Source organism: Schistocerca nitens, chromosome 6, assembly GCF_023898315.1.
Source record: "Schistocerca nitens isolate TAMUIC-IGC-003100 chromosome 6, iqSchNite1.1, whole genome shotgun sequence".
Taxonomy (NCBI): Eukaryota; Metazoa; Arthropoda; class Insecta; order Orthoptera; family Acrididae; genus Schistocerca; species Schistocerca nitens.
Genome location: NC_064619.1, coordinates 392,410,007 through 392,428,589, shown reverse-complemented (window position 1 = coordinate 392,428,589; position 18,583 = coordinate 392,410,007). Strand labels below are relative to the sequence as shown.

General features: G+C 43.0%; 1 protein-coding gene across 1 annotated transcript in view; it reads left to right on the top strand.

The window, feature by feature from the left end:
* Nucleotides 1-4,933: 4,933 nt before the first annotated feature.
* The window catches only part of LOC126263032 (farnesyl pyrophosphate synthase-like), a 258,758-nt gene continuing 245,108 nt past the window's right edge, over nt 4,934-18,583 (top strand). Inside the window, exon 1 of the mRNA XM_049960000.1 lies at nt 4,934-5,090. Coding sequence (XP_049815957.1) covers nt 4,957-5,090 — 134 coding nt within the window. The 5' untranslated portion in view covers nt 4,934-4,956. The remainder of the gene's footprint in view (nt 5,091-18,583) is intronic.

The following is an 18,583-nucleotide window of genomic DNA, read 5'->3' as shown; positions in this document are numbered from 1 at the left end:
TAACATGTCTTCTTGTTTCGTGCGGCGTCCAGGTCTTCAAAAATCTCCTACTTCATTTCTGCGTGAAAAGTCTGCTCCGAAATCTTGCAATAAGTTTCATTGTCCAATAATTTCTAATGTACACAAAACCGTCTTGATATTAAATGTAATTTATTTTACGTTGCTTCCCTCCTCCAAATTTCATAACAACTTCCTCAATATGTCTACACATTAAAATCAGATCAAGACTAGCTATTAAGTTTTTTTACGTCAGCATCAGATCACGTCTGCATTAAACTTCGGCTACTACGTTTGATTTACCTTTATTGTAAATAATTTCGAAGCTGTATTCTTGGAGTGAAAGGCACCACCGGGTGAGCCGTGAATGAAGCAATTTGCATGATAGCAAGAGAGAAAGGGCTTGACGGTCTGTGTACATGCGAGTATGTTTACCCCAAAGAAAGTAGCGAAACATACGGGTATGGGGTATCATAATGGGTGAGGAGGGAAGTGGATTCAGGGGAGATGTTCTGGGAAGGGCCTAAGGCTTTAAGGAGGGACTGGATATTGTGTTGGACATCTGGGATGGAATCACTCTGGCATAGTTCATAGGTGGAGGAGTCGGGTATCTGGCGGAGACCTTCTGCCAGTTAGTCACTGCAGTTCATAACAACAGTGATGGAAATTTTGTCTGGAGGCAGGATGATTAAGCCAGGATTTGTTTTGAGGTTGTGCATGGGTGTTCTTCCTTCTACTGAAAGGTTGGTGTTCTGAGGGAGGGACTCGTTTTGTGCAGTGCACAATTTTACATTTCTTGACATTTAAAGCAGGTTGCCAATCTCTGCACCGCTTCGAAATCTTATGAAGATCTGACTGAATATTTATGTAGCCTCTTTCTGACGGTACTTCATTATAGATAACTGTATCATCTGCAAGAAGTGTGAGGTTACTATTAATATTGTCTACAAGATCATTAATATAAACATTGACAGGAAGTTACTTCTACATCTGACTATGACTATCCATCCAAGAGAACATGCTGCATCCTCCCTGCCAGTCCAGTCACAAATACTGACTCACATGAGTTTCGGAAATCAGAAAATACTACATCTACCTGCATGTCTTGATCGAAATCTTTTAGTATGTCATGTGAGAAAAGTAAGAGTTGGGTTTCACATGATCGATGTTTTCGGAACCCATATTGGTTGGCATGGAGGAGGTCATTCTGTTCGAGATACCTCATTATGTTTGAGTTCAGAATATTTTCTAAGAGTCTACAACAAATCGATATCAAGGATGTCGGACGGTAGTTTTGTAGCTCACTTCTGCTATCCATTCTTGTAGCTGGGTGTGACTTGCACCTTTTTCCAAGAACTGGGTACGGTTTTTTGTTCGAGAGAGTTACAATAGATTATAGTTAGAAGAGGAACTAACTCAGCCCCAAATTCAGTATAGAATCTGATACAGATTCCATCGGGCATGGAGTTTTGTTCAGTTTTCACGATTTCAGCTGTTTGTCAAGAGTACTGACATTAATATGTATTTCATTCATCTTTTCAGTGGCACGAGAATTAAACTGGGGCAATTCTCTTGAGTTTTCCTTTGTAAAGGAACGTTTGAAAACATAGTTAAGCATTTTCATCTTTCGCTTTGCTACTCTCATTTTCAGTTTCTTCCTCATTCGCTAGGGACTGGACACTAACTTTGGTGCCACTAACAGACTTTACATACGACCAGAATTTGTTGGGGTTTTGTGAAAAATCATGTGACAATAATCTGCTACGGTAGTCACTGAAGGCTTCATGCAGTTCTCTCTTGACATCCAAGCGCTTTTCATTCGGCATCTCTCTGTCTATAGTCCTACGCTTTGTTTCACACTTACTATGCAGTAATTTCTGTTTCTTTAGAAGTTCCTTTTGCAGTGACTGCATACCACGGAGGGTCCCTTCCATTATGATCTGTGCTATTGCGTAACGTCTATCCGCTGCATGGTCAATTATTCTTTTAAACTTGAGCCATAGTTGCTCAACATGCTCCTATCCTGTGCTGAAAGTTTCAAGTTCCTCATTGAACACACACACACACACACACACACACACACATATATATATATATATATATATATATATATATATATATATATATATATATATATATATATGCTTGTTTTAGTTGCTTTTTATGCTTTGTTAACCATTGTTGCTAAAGCCGCTTCATGGTCACTTAACTAATACCAGTTTGGCTGTGGACATCCTCAAAGTGGTCAGGTCTGTTTGTTGCCATTAGATCCAATATGTTTCCATCATGAGTGGGTTTCCGAACTATATGTTGTAGATAGTTTTCAGACATGCATTTAGTAATATTTCGCAGGATGTCTTATCGCGCCCATCACTACAAAACTGTAGTTTTTCCAATAGACTGTGAGATGATTAAAGTTTCTAATAATGGTTGCAGTGTGATTGGAGAACTTACGTAGAAGTAAGATTGCTGTGAAGTTTTCTGTTACATCAGGAGACGATACTGGTGGGCGACAGAAGAATGCAGTTATTATTTTATGCCCACCCATGATACTGAGTCTTTTGTCTCAAAAAGAGCTCTATAATCTGAGAGAATGTTGTTTATTCCAAGTGCCTTGTTTCGACTTAGGTCTTTTAGTGCTCATTTAAAGTCTTCTCGCAGTATTATACCTTCCATGTCATCCACATCTCGTTCCTTTTCTCTTTCAATAATACCTTCAAGTCCGTTCCCCTTATATAGCCCTTCTATATATACCTTCAAGCTTTCCTTTCCTTGTTTTATACTGGCTTGTCATCTGGACTCCTAATATTCATGGTTGCTCTTTTCTGAGAAGGTCTCTTTACTTTCCCTGTAGGCGTCATCTATCTTTCCCATAGTCACGCGTGCTTCTGCAGCCCTACACTTCTCTAGCCATTTCTGCTTTGCCATTTTGCACTTTCAGTCAGTTTCCTTTTTTTAGACGTCTATATTTTCCTTTGCCTGCTTTATTTGCTGTATTGTTTTGTATTTTCTCCTTCCATCAACTAAATTCAATAACTCTCAGTATTTCGCTTCCTAAAGTAGTTAATCATTCATCTTCTATGGTACACCTTTCCCTTGCTACAGTCAATCGTTGTCTAATCCCTCCTAAATGTTCAAACTGGATATCGTCGCTAATAGGCTATACATCTACATTTACATGTATATTGCACAAGCCACCGTACGGCGCGTGGTGGAGGGTACCCTGTACCACTAATAGCCATTTTCTTTCCTGTTCCACTCGCAAATACAGCGAGGGAAAAACGACTTTCTATGTGCCTCCGTATGAGCTCTGATTTCTTGTATCGCCGCGCGAGGTAACCGTGCGTTCTAGGCGTCTTGTCACGGTTCGCGCGGCTCCCCCCGTCGGAGGTTCGAGTCCTCCCTCGGGCATGGGTGTGTATGTGTTGTCCTTAGCCTAAGTTAGTTTAAGTTAGATTAAGTAGTGCGTAAGCCTAGGGACCGATGACCACAGCAGTTTGGTCCCATAGTCCTTACCACAAATTTCCAATTTCTCGTATCTTATCTTCGTGGTCTCTATACGCAACGTATGTTGGGGCAGTGGAATCGTTCGGCAGTTAGCTTCAAATGCCGGTTCTCTGAATTTCGTCAGTAGTGTTCTTCGAAAAGAAGGTCGCTTTCCCTCCAAGGTTTTCCATTTGAGTCCCCGAAGCAGCTCTGTAACATTTACGTGTTGTTCATATGTACTGTTATTGTATTCTGTATTGTGTAGTTAAACTGGGGACCTAGAAACGACGGAGAGGCTTCGTCCCGCCATAGCCCTCAGTGGTTCACAACCCCTCAACAGACCACAGCAGTCCACCTACCCCGCCGCCGATACCCACTGGACCAGGGTTATTGTGCGGTGCAGTTTGGCTCCTGTGGACCCCCCCCCCCCCCCCCCAGGAACGTCTCATACCAGACGAAAGTAACCCCAAATGTTTGTGTGGTAGAGTAATTATGGTGTACGCGTACATAAAAACAAAGTTTGCGGAGCTCCGACATAGTGTAACTGAGGCGCAATAAGGGGAACCAGCCCACATTCGCCGAGGCAGATGGAAAACCGCCTTAAAAACTATCCACACTCTGGCCCGCACACTGGACCTCGATACTAATCCGCCGGGCGGATTTGTGCCGGGGACAGGCACGCATTCCCGCTCAGGAAGCAGCGCGTTAGACCGCGAGGCTAGCCAGGGGAGCATATGTACTGTTAAAAAGTCTAGCTGTCCGCCTCTGAATTGTTTCGATGTCTTCCTTTAATCTGACCTGGTACAGAACCCAAAAACTTCAGCAATACTCAAGAATAGGTCGGACCAGCGTCCTATATGCGGTCTTCTTTATAGATGAACCACACTCTTCTAAAATTCTACGAATAAACCGCCTTTCCTACCGCAGTTCTCTGTCTCACTCCCTTCTCACCCCTCGACTGTTAGAGACTGCAGTCTGGTCTATGTACAAGTTGTAGCTAAGCTTTCGCTCCAGGTATTTTCATCCCTGCTACCTTTAGAGTTCTCAGGAGTGTATTGCAGTCAACATTGTCGAAAGCTTCTAAGTAGATTAGAGATGCGGCTGTTGACAAGAATACGTGCGAGTCGAGTAGCACACCTGCTGACGCACCTTCAGTGGACACAGAAAAATAAGTTTAGGTCCAGGGGACAGCTCGTCGTTTTGCACCGCAAGTCATCCGAGTCGGTGACAGTACATGGATGTTGTTGCACATTTTATTTCGCCGGCGCTAAGTGTTTCTTTATTGGAGAGCAAACAGACGGCGACGGTGGCGGCATCGGAGGCGGGCACCGCCGGGACGCGCGACGCGGGTGACCGGCGGGTGACGCGGCGCGGCCTTATCAACGCTCGCGAGGGGCAGAGGAGCAGAGCAGCGCGTCGCAGCCGCAGCCGCAGCCGCAGCCTCTGCCGAGGGTCAGTCAGAGGCGCGACGACATGCTGGCGACCACGAGCTCGTGCGTGAGGCGGCTGGCCGCGGGCGCAGCGGCGGCGGGCCAGCGCTCCATGTCCTCCGGCCTGCAGCGCAAGACGCACCAGCAGCAGCACCAGGCGCGCCGGCTGCGCTACAGGTAAGCGGGCGCCAGCCTGCCCTCTACCCGTGCCGCTAACGGTGTGCCAGCCAGCCTGGATGTGGTTTTTAGGCGGTTTCCCACAGCGCACTAGCTGAATACCGGGCTGGTATCCAAGTACCGCTTCAATTGCGTGATTCGCAAACATTTAGAAATCTTTCGTTCGCTTTCACATTTAACTCTACACGCAGACAGTTGAGGTACACACATGCCGTTCCGGGAGGTAACGGGGTGGCAACAGAAAGGGCATCCGGCCACCCCCTAACTAAAACGTGACAAATCCGTTAATAACCGTGCCGACCCCGCCCTGATGTGGGACAAAGGCACAAAAAAAAACAAAAAAAAACGAAGAAGATTACAACTTAAATACAGCAACCAGAGACTTGGAAGAGCAGTTGAACGGAATGGACAGTGTCTTGAAAGGAGGATACAAGATGGGCATCAACAAAAGCAAAATGAAGATAATAGAATGTAGTCGAGTTATGCGGGTGATGCTGAGGGAATTAGATTAGGATATCAGACACTTAAAGTAGTAAAGGAGTTTTGCTATTTTGGGAGCAAAATAACTGATGATTGTCGAAGTAGAGAAGAAATAAAAAGTAGACTGGCAATGGCAAGCAAAGCGTTTCTAGAAGAGAAATATGTTAACATCGAGTATAGATTTAAGTGTCAGGAAGTCTTTTCTGAAAGTATTTGTATGGAGTGTAGCCATGTATGGAAGTGAAACATGGACGACAAACAGTTTATACAAGAAGAGAATAGAAGCTTTCGAAATGTGGTGCTACAGAAGAATGCTGAAGATTAGATGGATAGATCACATAACTGATGAGGAGGTATTGAATAGAATTGGGGAGAAGAGGAATTTGTGGCACAACTTGATAAGAAGAAGGGACCGGTTGGTAGGTCATGTTCTGAGGCATCATGGGATCACAAATTTAGCATTGGAGCGCAGCGTGGAGGGTAAAAAACGTAGAGGGAAACCAAGAGACGAGTACACTAAGCAGATTCAGAAGGATGTAGGTTGCAGTAAGTACTGGGAAATGAAGAAATTTGCACAGGATAGAGTAGCATGGAGAGCTGCATCAAACCAGTCTCTGGACTGAAGACCACAACAACAACACAGCAATCAGCCACAACTAAGATCTAAAAAGTTTATTCACATTTAACCACTGACAGTTTCATATTTTTTTTAAATCTTTCGTCAGGTAGCTCTTACAAGTTTCAATGCTGAGACCTTACTTCGTGTCTGTTAATTTTTTATGGCAGTCTGAGATGAACAAAATTTTGTTTAAAATTCAGTAAACGTATAAGAAAGGCTTGTAATTAGAGGAGTCATATAAGTAGCGGTCTTAAAGTTGATTAATATACAATTTGGCGAAAACTTACGTGGTGTATGATTCTTAACGACGCCTTCGTCTAATATTTTTACTGTGTTTAATTAAAACTTTTCTGAGTTGCACACGCACTTTATACTACGAGTCAAACAATTAACTCATTCGTGTCATTAGTAGTAGATTAGTCGTGTATTACGAATTCTTTCTTGGAAGCCGATACTTCTGAAACCTGAATCGTGAGAATATTTGGTACCGTTTATCCTAGATACAGTGTGTCAATAGATCCAAGTAATCCATTGTCCCTTCCCGCTGCAGTTAAGCGTACTAAAGCTTCATATACTTAACACGTGGTTATATACCTGATAGATGTAACATTTTATTTTTTTCCAAACTACTTAAATAAACCATAAGTAATCCATGCAACGTTTTCCTTTCTCTTTCTACTGCTATGTTACGTAAATCCAACTGCATTTTCACGCATATTAAGCTCCGTTCCTGCACTGTGCTATCACGTAATTTTAAGTGAACAATATATTCCATTGTGGCTACTGTAAGAGCGTTGGCATATACAATTTCCGGGCAAGTGCGTGATGCGAGTTAGCTCTTTGGATCAGACCTTGTTGAATGGTGGTGCATTTTTTGTTCTCTTCTTCCTGCCTGGCAAAGGTAGGATTTATGTACAGGATGATTCTAAAAGGACTTTACAACTTCACTTACATGTAAAATTTTACTGACGCGACTTAAAAAAATGGCTCTAAGCACTATGGGACTTAACATTGAGATCATCAGTCCCCTAGACTTAGAACTACGTAAACCTAATTAACCTAAGGACATCAAACACATCCGTGCCCGGAGCAGGATTCGAACCTGCGATGCGACTTGTACCGAATTCCGCCACCAGGAAACGACAGAAAGTTGAAAATCAAAATGACAGATGTCACAGGTCCCGAACGTACTCTTTGGGTGTTTGGGTAGAAAAAACAAAGTCAGCAACAAGGATTCAAAAATTTTGTACCGACGACCATAAGGAGCCTCCAAGCAGGCCGACAGTTTACTCCAGGCATCAGAATTTCTTTTAAACTGGTTGTAGCTTTCGTCATAACATATCTCCAGGTCGCCCACGGGTTCCTGAGGCTGTCGTCGAGCGAGTGATAGTGAGTCCCAACAAATCAACCCATCGTGCGTCACGAGAGCTTGCAGTTTCTTAATCAGTTGCTTGGAGAGTATTACGGAAAAGATTGCACCAGAAACTATGCAGACTGAAATTGCAGAAGTGACGCTAGATATGTTGATTAAGGCGTGACAAGAAATCGACGTCAGATGGGACTTTTGCTGTACGACTAGTGGCAGCCACATTCAGACAAAGGGGAAATTAAAGTGGAAATTGAAGTTTAAGTAAATGTATGGAATGAAACTTACAGTATTTTGATACAAGATGACACCTCTACTGCCTCATAAGCCTTCTAAATAAATTTGTTCATGTAAGTACAGTTGTAAAGTCCTTTTAGAATCACCCTATATTTGCGACAGATACTACAAGCGACCTTGATTTGTAGCCTCTTTTTAATATCGACAGCATCGAACACAATATCTTCAGCAACAAAATCAATTGTTCTTTTCCGGAACTTTATGAAAGTGCACTCGATGGAACTGACAAAGTTCACTAGTGGTATTCAAACACGTATAGGAGCAAAATTAATCTCTCCTGACAACACAGAAACGGTCGCATCATCTACAGACCACCCCGTCAAGTTGACGGGAGTAGGGAATTTCTGTGCCACCCATGTCAAAAGTTGGTCAGTCTTTGCAGTCTGCCTCGTCGTAGCCTTGTTGTGGATGCAGTTCGCTTTGGCCCATGTCGCACCATCCACCCAGTCCCAAGACAACGAAGATAGTTCTGCTGGGACTTCTAAATGCAGGTAATACATATCCTTGTATACAGAAACCAATTCAGGCCGAATAAAACCAATAATTTATCTTGCCAGTGCCATGCTCTCATTGCGTTTTATGTTACTTGCAGCGGCAGTATGAATAAAATTCACAATTTTAATAAACTTTGGAATAATGCTATCTCTACAGCTTAGTAAAAATGTCACTGAGCTCAGTAACCTTACTCTTCTTTCACGGAACTTATCGAATGTTCGAATACAATGCATCAGTTACTCCCCGCTGAGTTGTGAAATTTAAAACTTTCGCGACGCACATATTGTTCCACGTAGTTTCGGGCAAACTACAGGATGTCTGTAACTTGCTGTCAAGATACTTCAGCGCGGAGTCTTCTGGCCATCTTCAGGTGAATACTGACGAAAATCCACTGAGCTCCCGTATTTAAGACCCCGCCGTTACATGCGTGCTTCAACCAACTGGCGTTGCGCATGTGCTGGTTGAAGATTCTGCGCTGAAATGTCGCGGCAGCAAGTTGCAGATATGCGGCAGTTCGCCCGAAATTTCGTGTAACAATCTGCAAGACGAAAGTTTCGAATTCCACAAAATAACACATGATGGATGAAGTAAGTAGGACATAAAAACTATATTAGCCCTAGCAAAAAGGCATTCCAGGCGAAGAAGTCTAATAGGATCAAATATTTGCCTTAATTTGAGGAAGAAATCTTTGGGAATGTACGTTTGGAGAACGTCAGGGAATCATGCAGAGTGGGAAAAGCGGAACAGAAGATTACCGAGACATTTGAGCCGTGCTACTACAGTAAAATGTTGAAAATCAAGTGGTTAGATAAGATAAGGAATGAGGAAGTTCAAATGTGTTTGAATTCCTAAGGGACCAAACTGATGAGGTCATCGGTCCCTAGACTTACACACTATTTAAACTAACTTACGCTAAGAACAACACACACGCCCATGCCCGGGGGAGGATTCGAACCTCCGACGGGAGAGGCCGAGCAATCCGTGACATGGCACCTTAGACAGCCCGGCCACTCCGCGCGGCGGAATGAAGGAGTTCTCCGCAGAATCAAATGTTCATATGTGTGTAAAATCTTATGGGACTTAACTGCTAAGGTCATCAGTCCCTAAGCTTACATACTACGTAACCTAAATTATCCTAAGGACAAATACACACACCCATGCCCGAGGGAGGACTCGAACCTCTGCCGGCATCAGCCGCACAGTCCATAACTGCAGCGCCACAGACCGCTCGGCTAATCCCGTGCGGCTCCGCAGAATCGGTGATGTGAAGAACGGAACATATGGAAAACACAGACAAGTAGGAGGGACAGGATGATAGGACATGTCTTAAGACATCAGAGAATAACTTACACAGTCACAGATGAAGTTGTAGGGGATGACAAGAGACTGAAATACATCCAGAAAATAAATGAGGACGTAAGGTCCAAGAGTTACTCTGAGATGAACATATTAGCACAAGAGAGAAATCAGTGGCAAGCAGCATAAAACCAGTCAGACGACTGATGACTCAATAAATAAATAAAGAAATCAATAAATATAATTGCTCTGGTATGATTATATCGTAAGCGTCTGGCATAACGAACGTCCCTGCCTATTGGCTGTAGAATGCCGCATAGAAACGCCCCTGAGAGTTGTTCAGTCTCCGTCCCAGCCGTCTCTCTAGACGGCACCTGTTCTGGAGGTTGTGGGGCGCTGAGCTGCCACCGGCATCCGCAACAGAGGTCGGCGACCCGCCCACGCCTTCACGCCCATTCCAGCCGCGCCACGTTACGTCACTCCAGCTACCAGGCAATCTGCGCGTGATCCTCGCCGCGTAACAGCTTGTTTTCTTGATGCAGCTTCACCGAGCGGCAGTACACACAGCAACTGAATAGCAGCTGACACTCACACTGTAAACATGTTGCTAGGGAACAACTTCGCAGTCGCCTGCTCATGTGAACTTGTAAGTTAAGTGGTTCTGTTACATAGCGAACGCAGACACCGATTGAAGGGGTCACAGCAATCGTCAGGGACTAATGTAAACACAAAATGCCACAGGCTGCGTATTTTTCCTTTTTAGGGTTCCGTGCCCTCAACCTGTAAAAACGGAACCATTATAGCACCTCTTTGTTCTCCGTCTGTCTGTCTGTCCGACTGTTAGGAACCTTTTTCTCAGGAACGAGTTGACGTATCAAGTTCAAATGTATATCACATACTAACTTCTATGTCCTTTGGCGATGTAAACCTTTAAGTTTCTAAGTCAATGCAATCAACAGATATGGCCATTTATGTCACATGTTTTGATATTCGAAACCACACAAAACAAAACTTATGGGATACTTCCTGTTGATCTGGAATCATAAAATTCGGAAAGATGCGAGGCTTCACAGTAAAAGTCATGGAAAAAATATGAAAATTGTTAATCTGTAATTATATAACGCGAAAAAAATATTTTTTGTCCGGCTGTGTTTTTCTGGCTGTCTCTTCAGATCCCTTTTACTCGTGAACAGGTTGGCGTATCAAATTCAAATTTATGTCACTTACTAAGGTCTTTGGTCCCTTGGCGATGCAAAACATATAAGCTTGTAAGTCAATGTAGTCAAAACATACTGCCTTTTAGGATCGCATATTTTGATACTCGCAAGCTCACTCATCGAAATCTGTAGTGTACTTCCCGTTGATGCAGAGTCATGAAATTTGGCAAGAAGCATGTTTCCACAGTACAAGTAAAGGAAAAAAACGAAAATTGTTAAACTGTAATTATATCACATAACAAATATCGTTTTGCAATTAGAACATAACGTTGCATTCATCATACGTCAAAAGCATAGTAGATGGATATTATTGCATGCAAACATAAAATGAAAGTTTAGTCATGTTTTAGTAAGTAAATAAAAATATTTTATTAAGTATTCTATATCAACATATAAAAACTGAAGTCCTCTGCTCACTTCTTCCTGTATGACCGGGTTAATCTGAGGAACTTCTGCAGTGATTTCGATATCGTCTTGGAATTCGCGTGACCATGTCTGTATTGAAAGCAGAGAAAAGTCGTTGAGATTCACGATTCGCAGGATGGATGAACTATATATACAGATAATTAAGTTTGTATAGAACCCCGAGTGCGCGAGTCCTACTCTCAGGTGGCCAATTCTTTTCATAATTAGTTTCGCTCGGCCAACCGAGAGCATCTTCAGATATTTATCGCCCTAGTGGGAACACATCTTAAGTTCAGACGTACGCTGAACTCAGTCGTCAAACAATATGTACTGAAACTATTAATAAAGAAGCAAATAATAACCGAGCTGTAGTATTTTGTCTTTACATTAATTGCACCTTATCAGTCCAAAGACTGAATTAATAACAATAGAGAAACATTAAAATGGTTGTTTTAATGCTTCAGGCGTTCTACATGATCACCTACCCTACCTCCCCCCCCCTCCCCCCCAAAAAAATAATACAACGCACAGAATGTGAAACAGTCAGAAACGTCCTTCTTTGGGATGTTGTCCAACTTGCGAGACTTTGGTTCAAAATGGTTCAAATGGCTCTGAGCACTATGGGACTTAACATCTATGGTCATCAGTCCCCTAGAACTACTTAAACCTAACTAACCTAAGGACATCACACAACACCCAGCCATCACGAGGCAGAGAAAATCCCTGACACCGCCGGGAATCGAACCCGGGAACCCGGGCATGGGAAGCGAGAACGCTACCGCACGACCACGAGATGCGGGCTGCGAGACTTTGCTTTAAATATCGATTATCTCATCAAAACGTTGATCCTTCATGTGAATTAATGCAGTCCGTATTTTTGTGGTATTCATATTGATGATATCACGTGTCGTCAACCGTACTGATTATTTCCGGAAAAGAACGGTCCGCGGTTTACATTTCAATAGAGTCGCAGCAGGCGTCCAAGGTCGTCGTTTTTGTTTGGGAGTAAAGGTGTGCGGGACAAGTTTTGCACACAATTTTCTCTTCTTCAAGTCATTGTAGAGGATGCATACGTGTTGTTCACCGTTGTTAGTTCAAGCCGCCACAGTAGTTACTTCGCTGACGTCACTGTTGCCATCAGGAATAAAATCACTTTCGGAACTTTATGGACAAATGTGTATTACTATTACTAATGAATTAATATCGTTGCAAGAGACGAGATTAGCGTTCCTCCGGCACGAAGACGATTAGAGATGAAGAAGAAGCTAGGAGCCGAAAAAGTTAGAGGAGGAAATCGACTCTAAAAACGTGGGTGGCTGGACTGGCATTCCTGCCGAATACGAAAGCCGTCTCTCAGCGACTTTGCCACCTTTCTCGGTAGTCTCATTTTTGGATGACTTTTGCACTGAACTTGCACAGTGGGTCTAACGTAAGTTCCTAAAGTACGTAACGTTTTTTGTTGCGAATAAAGTCGCCTAGATTACTTAACATACTTTCAGTTACTACGACTTATCAGTTACAGCAATCATCACATCTCCAATTAAGAATAATGTAGCTTAAGAATGAGAGGTGTTATGTGTACATTATCTGCTGACAAACGTTTATGTGGCTGTATTAACAAACAAACAAATCATATTGGTTGCAGACTGATTTAGGAAACCTATTTTCTTTACAAATAAAGAGCGTAACGTTTCTATTTGAACATGAAAACGGAAAACTGAAGTGTATGTCATGTTATGTGTAAGGGACAGTGAATTAAAAACTGAACTGCCGTCTCAACGGGACCATGGAATGGTTCCATTCAAAAGTAATCACGACCACGTTAAGAAATTAATCCCACTGGGAGAAAGGACGACCATTTCCTGTTTCGTAGAACGCGGTCGGCCGGTGACGGATGCACAACCACACCCACTCTTGCACTTCCTCGTCCGACTGAAACCGATGACCACACACGTGTTTCTTCAGGTCGCCAAAGATGTGAAAATCACACAGTGAAAGATCCGGTCTATACAGAGGATATTGCAGTGTTTCCCAACCAAACTGCTGAAGTGTAGCTTTCGTCCGAATGGCAGTGAGAGGCTGGCGTTATCGTGCAACAGGAAGGTTCCATCCGACAGCATTCCTGGGGGTTTTGACTTTGTGGCAGTTTCTGCAAAGTGTTTTCATAGCGCTTCACATTGATTGTGGTTCCATGCTCGAGCTCGAAGAAGAAGAAGGTCGTCATGACCTCAACGGAACTTTTGCGAACAGTTTTGGATTTCTTTGACGGGGGGGAGGTGTGCGATGTTTCCACTGTTGGCTTTGCAGTTTGTCTTCGGGTTGTCGAAATGCTGTCGGACAGAATCGTCCTACAGTACGATTACGCCCGCCTCCACACTGCAAATCGGACAAGGGCTACACTTCTGCGATTTGGTTGGAAAACACTGCAACATCCTCCATAGAGCCCCGATCTTCCACCGTGCGACTTGCGTGGAGGTCGCTTTCAGTCGGACCATGAAGAGCAAGAGTGTGTGCGGTCGTTGATGCGTCAGCGGCCGACTGCGTTCTACGAAACAGGAATTGATCCTATCGTCTCCCAGTGGGAGGAAAGTCCTAGCGCGTGTGGTAATTACTTTTGAACGGAACCATTCCATGGTCCCGCTGAGGAGGGTGTTCCGATTTCATTTCGCTGCCCCTCATAAAACTGCGAAATACTTTCAAATCATCATCATCATCATCATCATTTAAGACTGATTATGCCTTTCAGCGTTCAGTCTGGAGCATAGCCCCCTTATAAAATTCCTCCATGATCCCCTGTTCTGTGCTAACATTGGTGCCTCTTCTGATGTTAAACCTATTACTTCAAAATCATTCTTAACCGAATCCAGGTACCTTCTCCTTGGTCTGCCCCGACTTCTCCCATGCGTGTAACATGACCCCACCATCTAAGCCTGTTCGCCCTGACTGCTACATCTATAGAATTCATTCCCAGTTTTTCTTTGATTTCCTCATTGTGGACACCCTCCTTCCATTGTTCCCATCTACTAGTACCTGCAATCATCCTAGCTACTTTCATATCCGTAACCTCAACCTTGTTGATAAGGTAACCTGAATCTACCCAGCTTTTGCTCCCATACAACAAAGTTGGTCGAAAGATTGAACGGTGCACAGATAACTTAGTCTTGGTACTGACTTCCTTCTTGCAGAAGAGAGTAGATCGTAGCTGAGCGCTCACTGCATTAGCTTTGCTACACCTCGCTTCCAGTTCTTTCACTACGTTGCCATCCTGTGAGACTATGCATCCTAAGTACTTGAAACCGTCCACTTGTTCTTTGTTCCTCCTATTTGGCACTCAATCCGTTTATATTTCTTTCCCACTGACATTACTTTCGTTTTGGAGATGCTAATCTTCATACCATAGTCCTACATTTCTGATCTAGCTCTGAAATATTACTTTGCAAACTTTCAATCGAATCTGCCATCACAACTAAGTCATCCGCATATGCAGGACTGCTTATTTTGTGTTCACATATCTTAATCTCACCCAGCCAGTCTATTGTTTTCAACATATGATCCATAAATAATATGAACAACAGTGGAGACGGTTCAAATGGTTCAAATGGCTCTAAGCACTATGGGACCTAACATCTGAGGTCATCAGTCCCCTAGACTTAGAACTACTTAAACCTAACTACATCACACACATCCATGCCCGAGGCAGGATTCGAACCTGCGACCGGAGCAGCTGCACAGTGGAGACGGGTTGCAGCCTTGTCTTACCTCTGAAACTACCATGAACCATGAACTCAATGTACCGTCAACTCTAACTGCTGCCTGACTATCCATGTAAAGACCTTTAATTGCTTGCAAAAGTTTGCCTCCTATTCCATAATCTCGTAGAACAGACAATAACTTCCTCCTAGGAACCCAGTCATATGCCTTTTCTAGATCTATAAAGCATACATACAATTCCCTGTTCCACTCAAAACACTTCTCCATTATTTGCCATAAGCTAAAGATCTGGTCCTGACAACCTCTAAGAGGCCTAAACCCACACTGATTTTCATCCAATTGGTCCTCAACTAATACTCGCACTTTCCTTTCAACAATACCTGAGAAGATTTTACCCACAACGCTGATTAAAGAGATATCTCTGTAATTGTTACAATCTTTTGTGTTTCCATGTTTAAAGATTGGTGTGATTACTGCTTTTGTCCAGTCTGATGGAACCTGTCCCGACTCCCAGGCCATTTCAATTATCCTGTGTAGCCATTTAAGACCTGACATTCCACTGTATTTGATGAGTTCCGACTTAATTTCATCCACCCCATCTGCTTTATTGCACTGCAATCTATTGACCATTTTCTCCACTTCCTCAAATGTGATCCTATTTCCATCATCATTCCTATCCCATTCTACCTCGAAATCTGAAACATTACTGATCTTATTTTCACATACATTGAGCAACTCTTCAAAATATTCCTTCCATTTGCCCAAGGCATCCACAGGATTCACCAGCAGTTTTCCTGACCTGTCCAAAATACTTGCCATTTCCTTCTTACCTCCCTTTCGAAGACTGCTAATTACACTCCAGAATGGTTTTCCAGCAGCTTGACCCATAATCTCCAACCTTTCTTCTTGGATGCTGCAATTATCTATTTGGCTTTGCTTCTTTCTTCAACATAACTTTCTCTGTCTACCTGAGTTCTAGTATGTAGCCATTTTTGATACGCCTTCTTTTTCCTTTTACAGGCTGCCTTGACTGTGTCATTCCACCAAGCTGTTTGCTTCATCCTACTTTTACACACTACTGTTCCAAGACATTCTTTAGCCACTTCTAGTACTGTGTCCCTGTACCTTGTCCATTCCTTTTCCAATGACTGTAATTGACTACATTCAACTAACTGGTACCTTTATGAGATCGCCGTTATGTCCTTGTGCCTGATTTCCTTATCCTGAAGTTTCTCCACTCTTATCCTCCTACATATGGACCTGACCTCCTGCACTTTCGGCCTCACAATCCCAATTTCACTGCAGATTAAATAATGATCAATGTCATCAAAGAATCCCCTGAATACACGTGTGTCCCTCACAGCCTTCCTGAATTCCTGATCTGTTATTATATAGTCAATGACAGATCTGGTTACCCTGCCTTCCCAAATATACCGGTGAATGTTCTTATGTTTAAAAAAGGAGTTTGTGATTACTAAGCCCATACTGGCACAGAAATCCAAGAGTTGTTTCCCGTTCCTGTTGGCCTCCATATCCTCTCCAAATTTACCCATAACTTTTTCATACCCTTCTGTTCGATTTCCAATCCTGGCGTTAAAATCACCCATGAGCAGAACATTATCCCTGTCCTTTACTCTAACAACTACATCACTGAGTGCCTCATAAAAACTATCCATCTTATGTTGATCTGTCCCTTCACAATGCGAATATACTGACACAATCCTAATTTTCTTGCTAGACACTGTCAAATCTATCCACATCAGTCGTTCGTTTACATACCTTATTGCAACTACGCTGGGTTCCATTTCTTTCCTGATGTAAAGCCCTACACCCCATTTGCTATTCCTGCTTTGACTTCTGACAGGTAGACCTTGTATTCTCCCACTTCCTCTTCTTTCTCACCCCTTACCCAGATGTCACTAACAGCTAAAACGTCAGGCCCCATCTCACTTGCAGCCTCTGCCAGCTCTATATTCTTCCCAGAGTAGCCCCCATTGATATTAATAGCTCCCCATCTTATTACCATTTGTTTGCCAAGGCGTATCTTAGGAGTCCCTGGTTTGTCTGTTAGAGGTGGGACTCCGTCACCTCCAAAGGTCCGAGGCATTTTGCTCTGATTGTTGCCAGCATCATATTTGAAGTACGAGGGAATCAGGTTGCTAGCCTTACTTGCCCCGAGTCCCATTGGGTTTTACCCCTAACGGTTGAGGGACTAACCGGTGGATTGGGTAGTCTTTGCCGTATGAGCACAAAGGTGACCACGACTCAGAATATGTCCGAGATGCCCAGCCTTATTCCAAAGTAACTGGTATCCCGACTGTACGGACCACTTACTTGGCCACTCATACGTTGCCCGTGGTTCATGAACTAGGACATGACTACAGGAACCTGTAACGCCGGAAATGCATATCCTCCTATTTCCATCTATTGTACTGTAAATTTTTTCCTTATTTTGTTACCTGAATATATGACATTTCTGTGCCTTTATATATTGTAATTGTTTTACTATATATATATATATATATATATATATATATATATATATATATTTATGCATTTATGTAGATGCATTTGTTTCGTAAATATTATTTGTATTTTTACGCTGGGTCTTGCCTAGAGAAAACTGCTATCGAACGATTACATCGATAGGTCGTGTGAAGAATCAAAGTGTGTAGGATCTTTGGTAGTGTGAACTCTGCCGCGTGGAGCGCGGGCAGAGGGAGAGTCTGGCTGGAGTAGCGAGTGGAGCGGGTGTGTTGTGTGACGCTCCCGCGAGTTGCCGCGCTTTCGGGGTTTGGCAGCATGTAATTGCGCTCGACTTGCGATGATAGTTTCTGACATGGTGTCGCGGACGGGAAGCATTAGCTGGCGCACATCAAGAGCCCGTTTCGCCTGGTGACCGTGTCGAGAAGAAGGCGCGCCAGCATCCAGCTTCTGCAACAGCGACGGCCGACAATGAGTGACTGTCGCCACCTCCTCGATCGACGGCTTCAAACCTTCAATCAACCAACAAGGAAGACTAAAAGCACGTAAAGTTTCAGAACTGTATGGCAGACCTCAGCTTTTCAAATTGTTCCATTTGCCTCGCAAAATTACAGCAACTTAGCATGAACCTTTGTTGCTCATTGTCCCAATTGCATTGCCAAGCAGGGTCCCTTCCTTTTCCGAAATGAACCCGAGTATCGTTGAAATTCAAACGCCAGCATTAAAATAATATAATTAGATTTCACTGCTTTAATTTCAAAGTTCAGTTAAAGTATTCATAGCTGGCTACAATATTTAGATTACACGAGCACAAATTAAGAGTGCGAGTTTTGTTAGCATATTTTAGCTTACCTGTGACTGCAGCTCAGCTTGGTACGTACTAAATTTTACTATTGTTAATTGTTCAGAATCATTTAATTCAAATTCAAAGTTAAATCTCTTGTTTCTAAATTGCGTAGAGTCAAGTTGCTTTTGAAATGATTGTTGAGGTAGTCCAAGACTAACCGTATTTTACTGCATTTCGGTGTGCTTCAGAAAGAAAGCTCACTATTAACTTCAGTCACTAAATTAACTTTCGATTTTCCGGTTTTATTAATTCTTTTGCTAAATTAAGTCAGAGTGT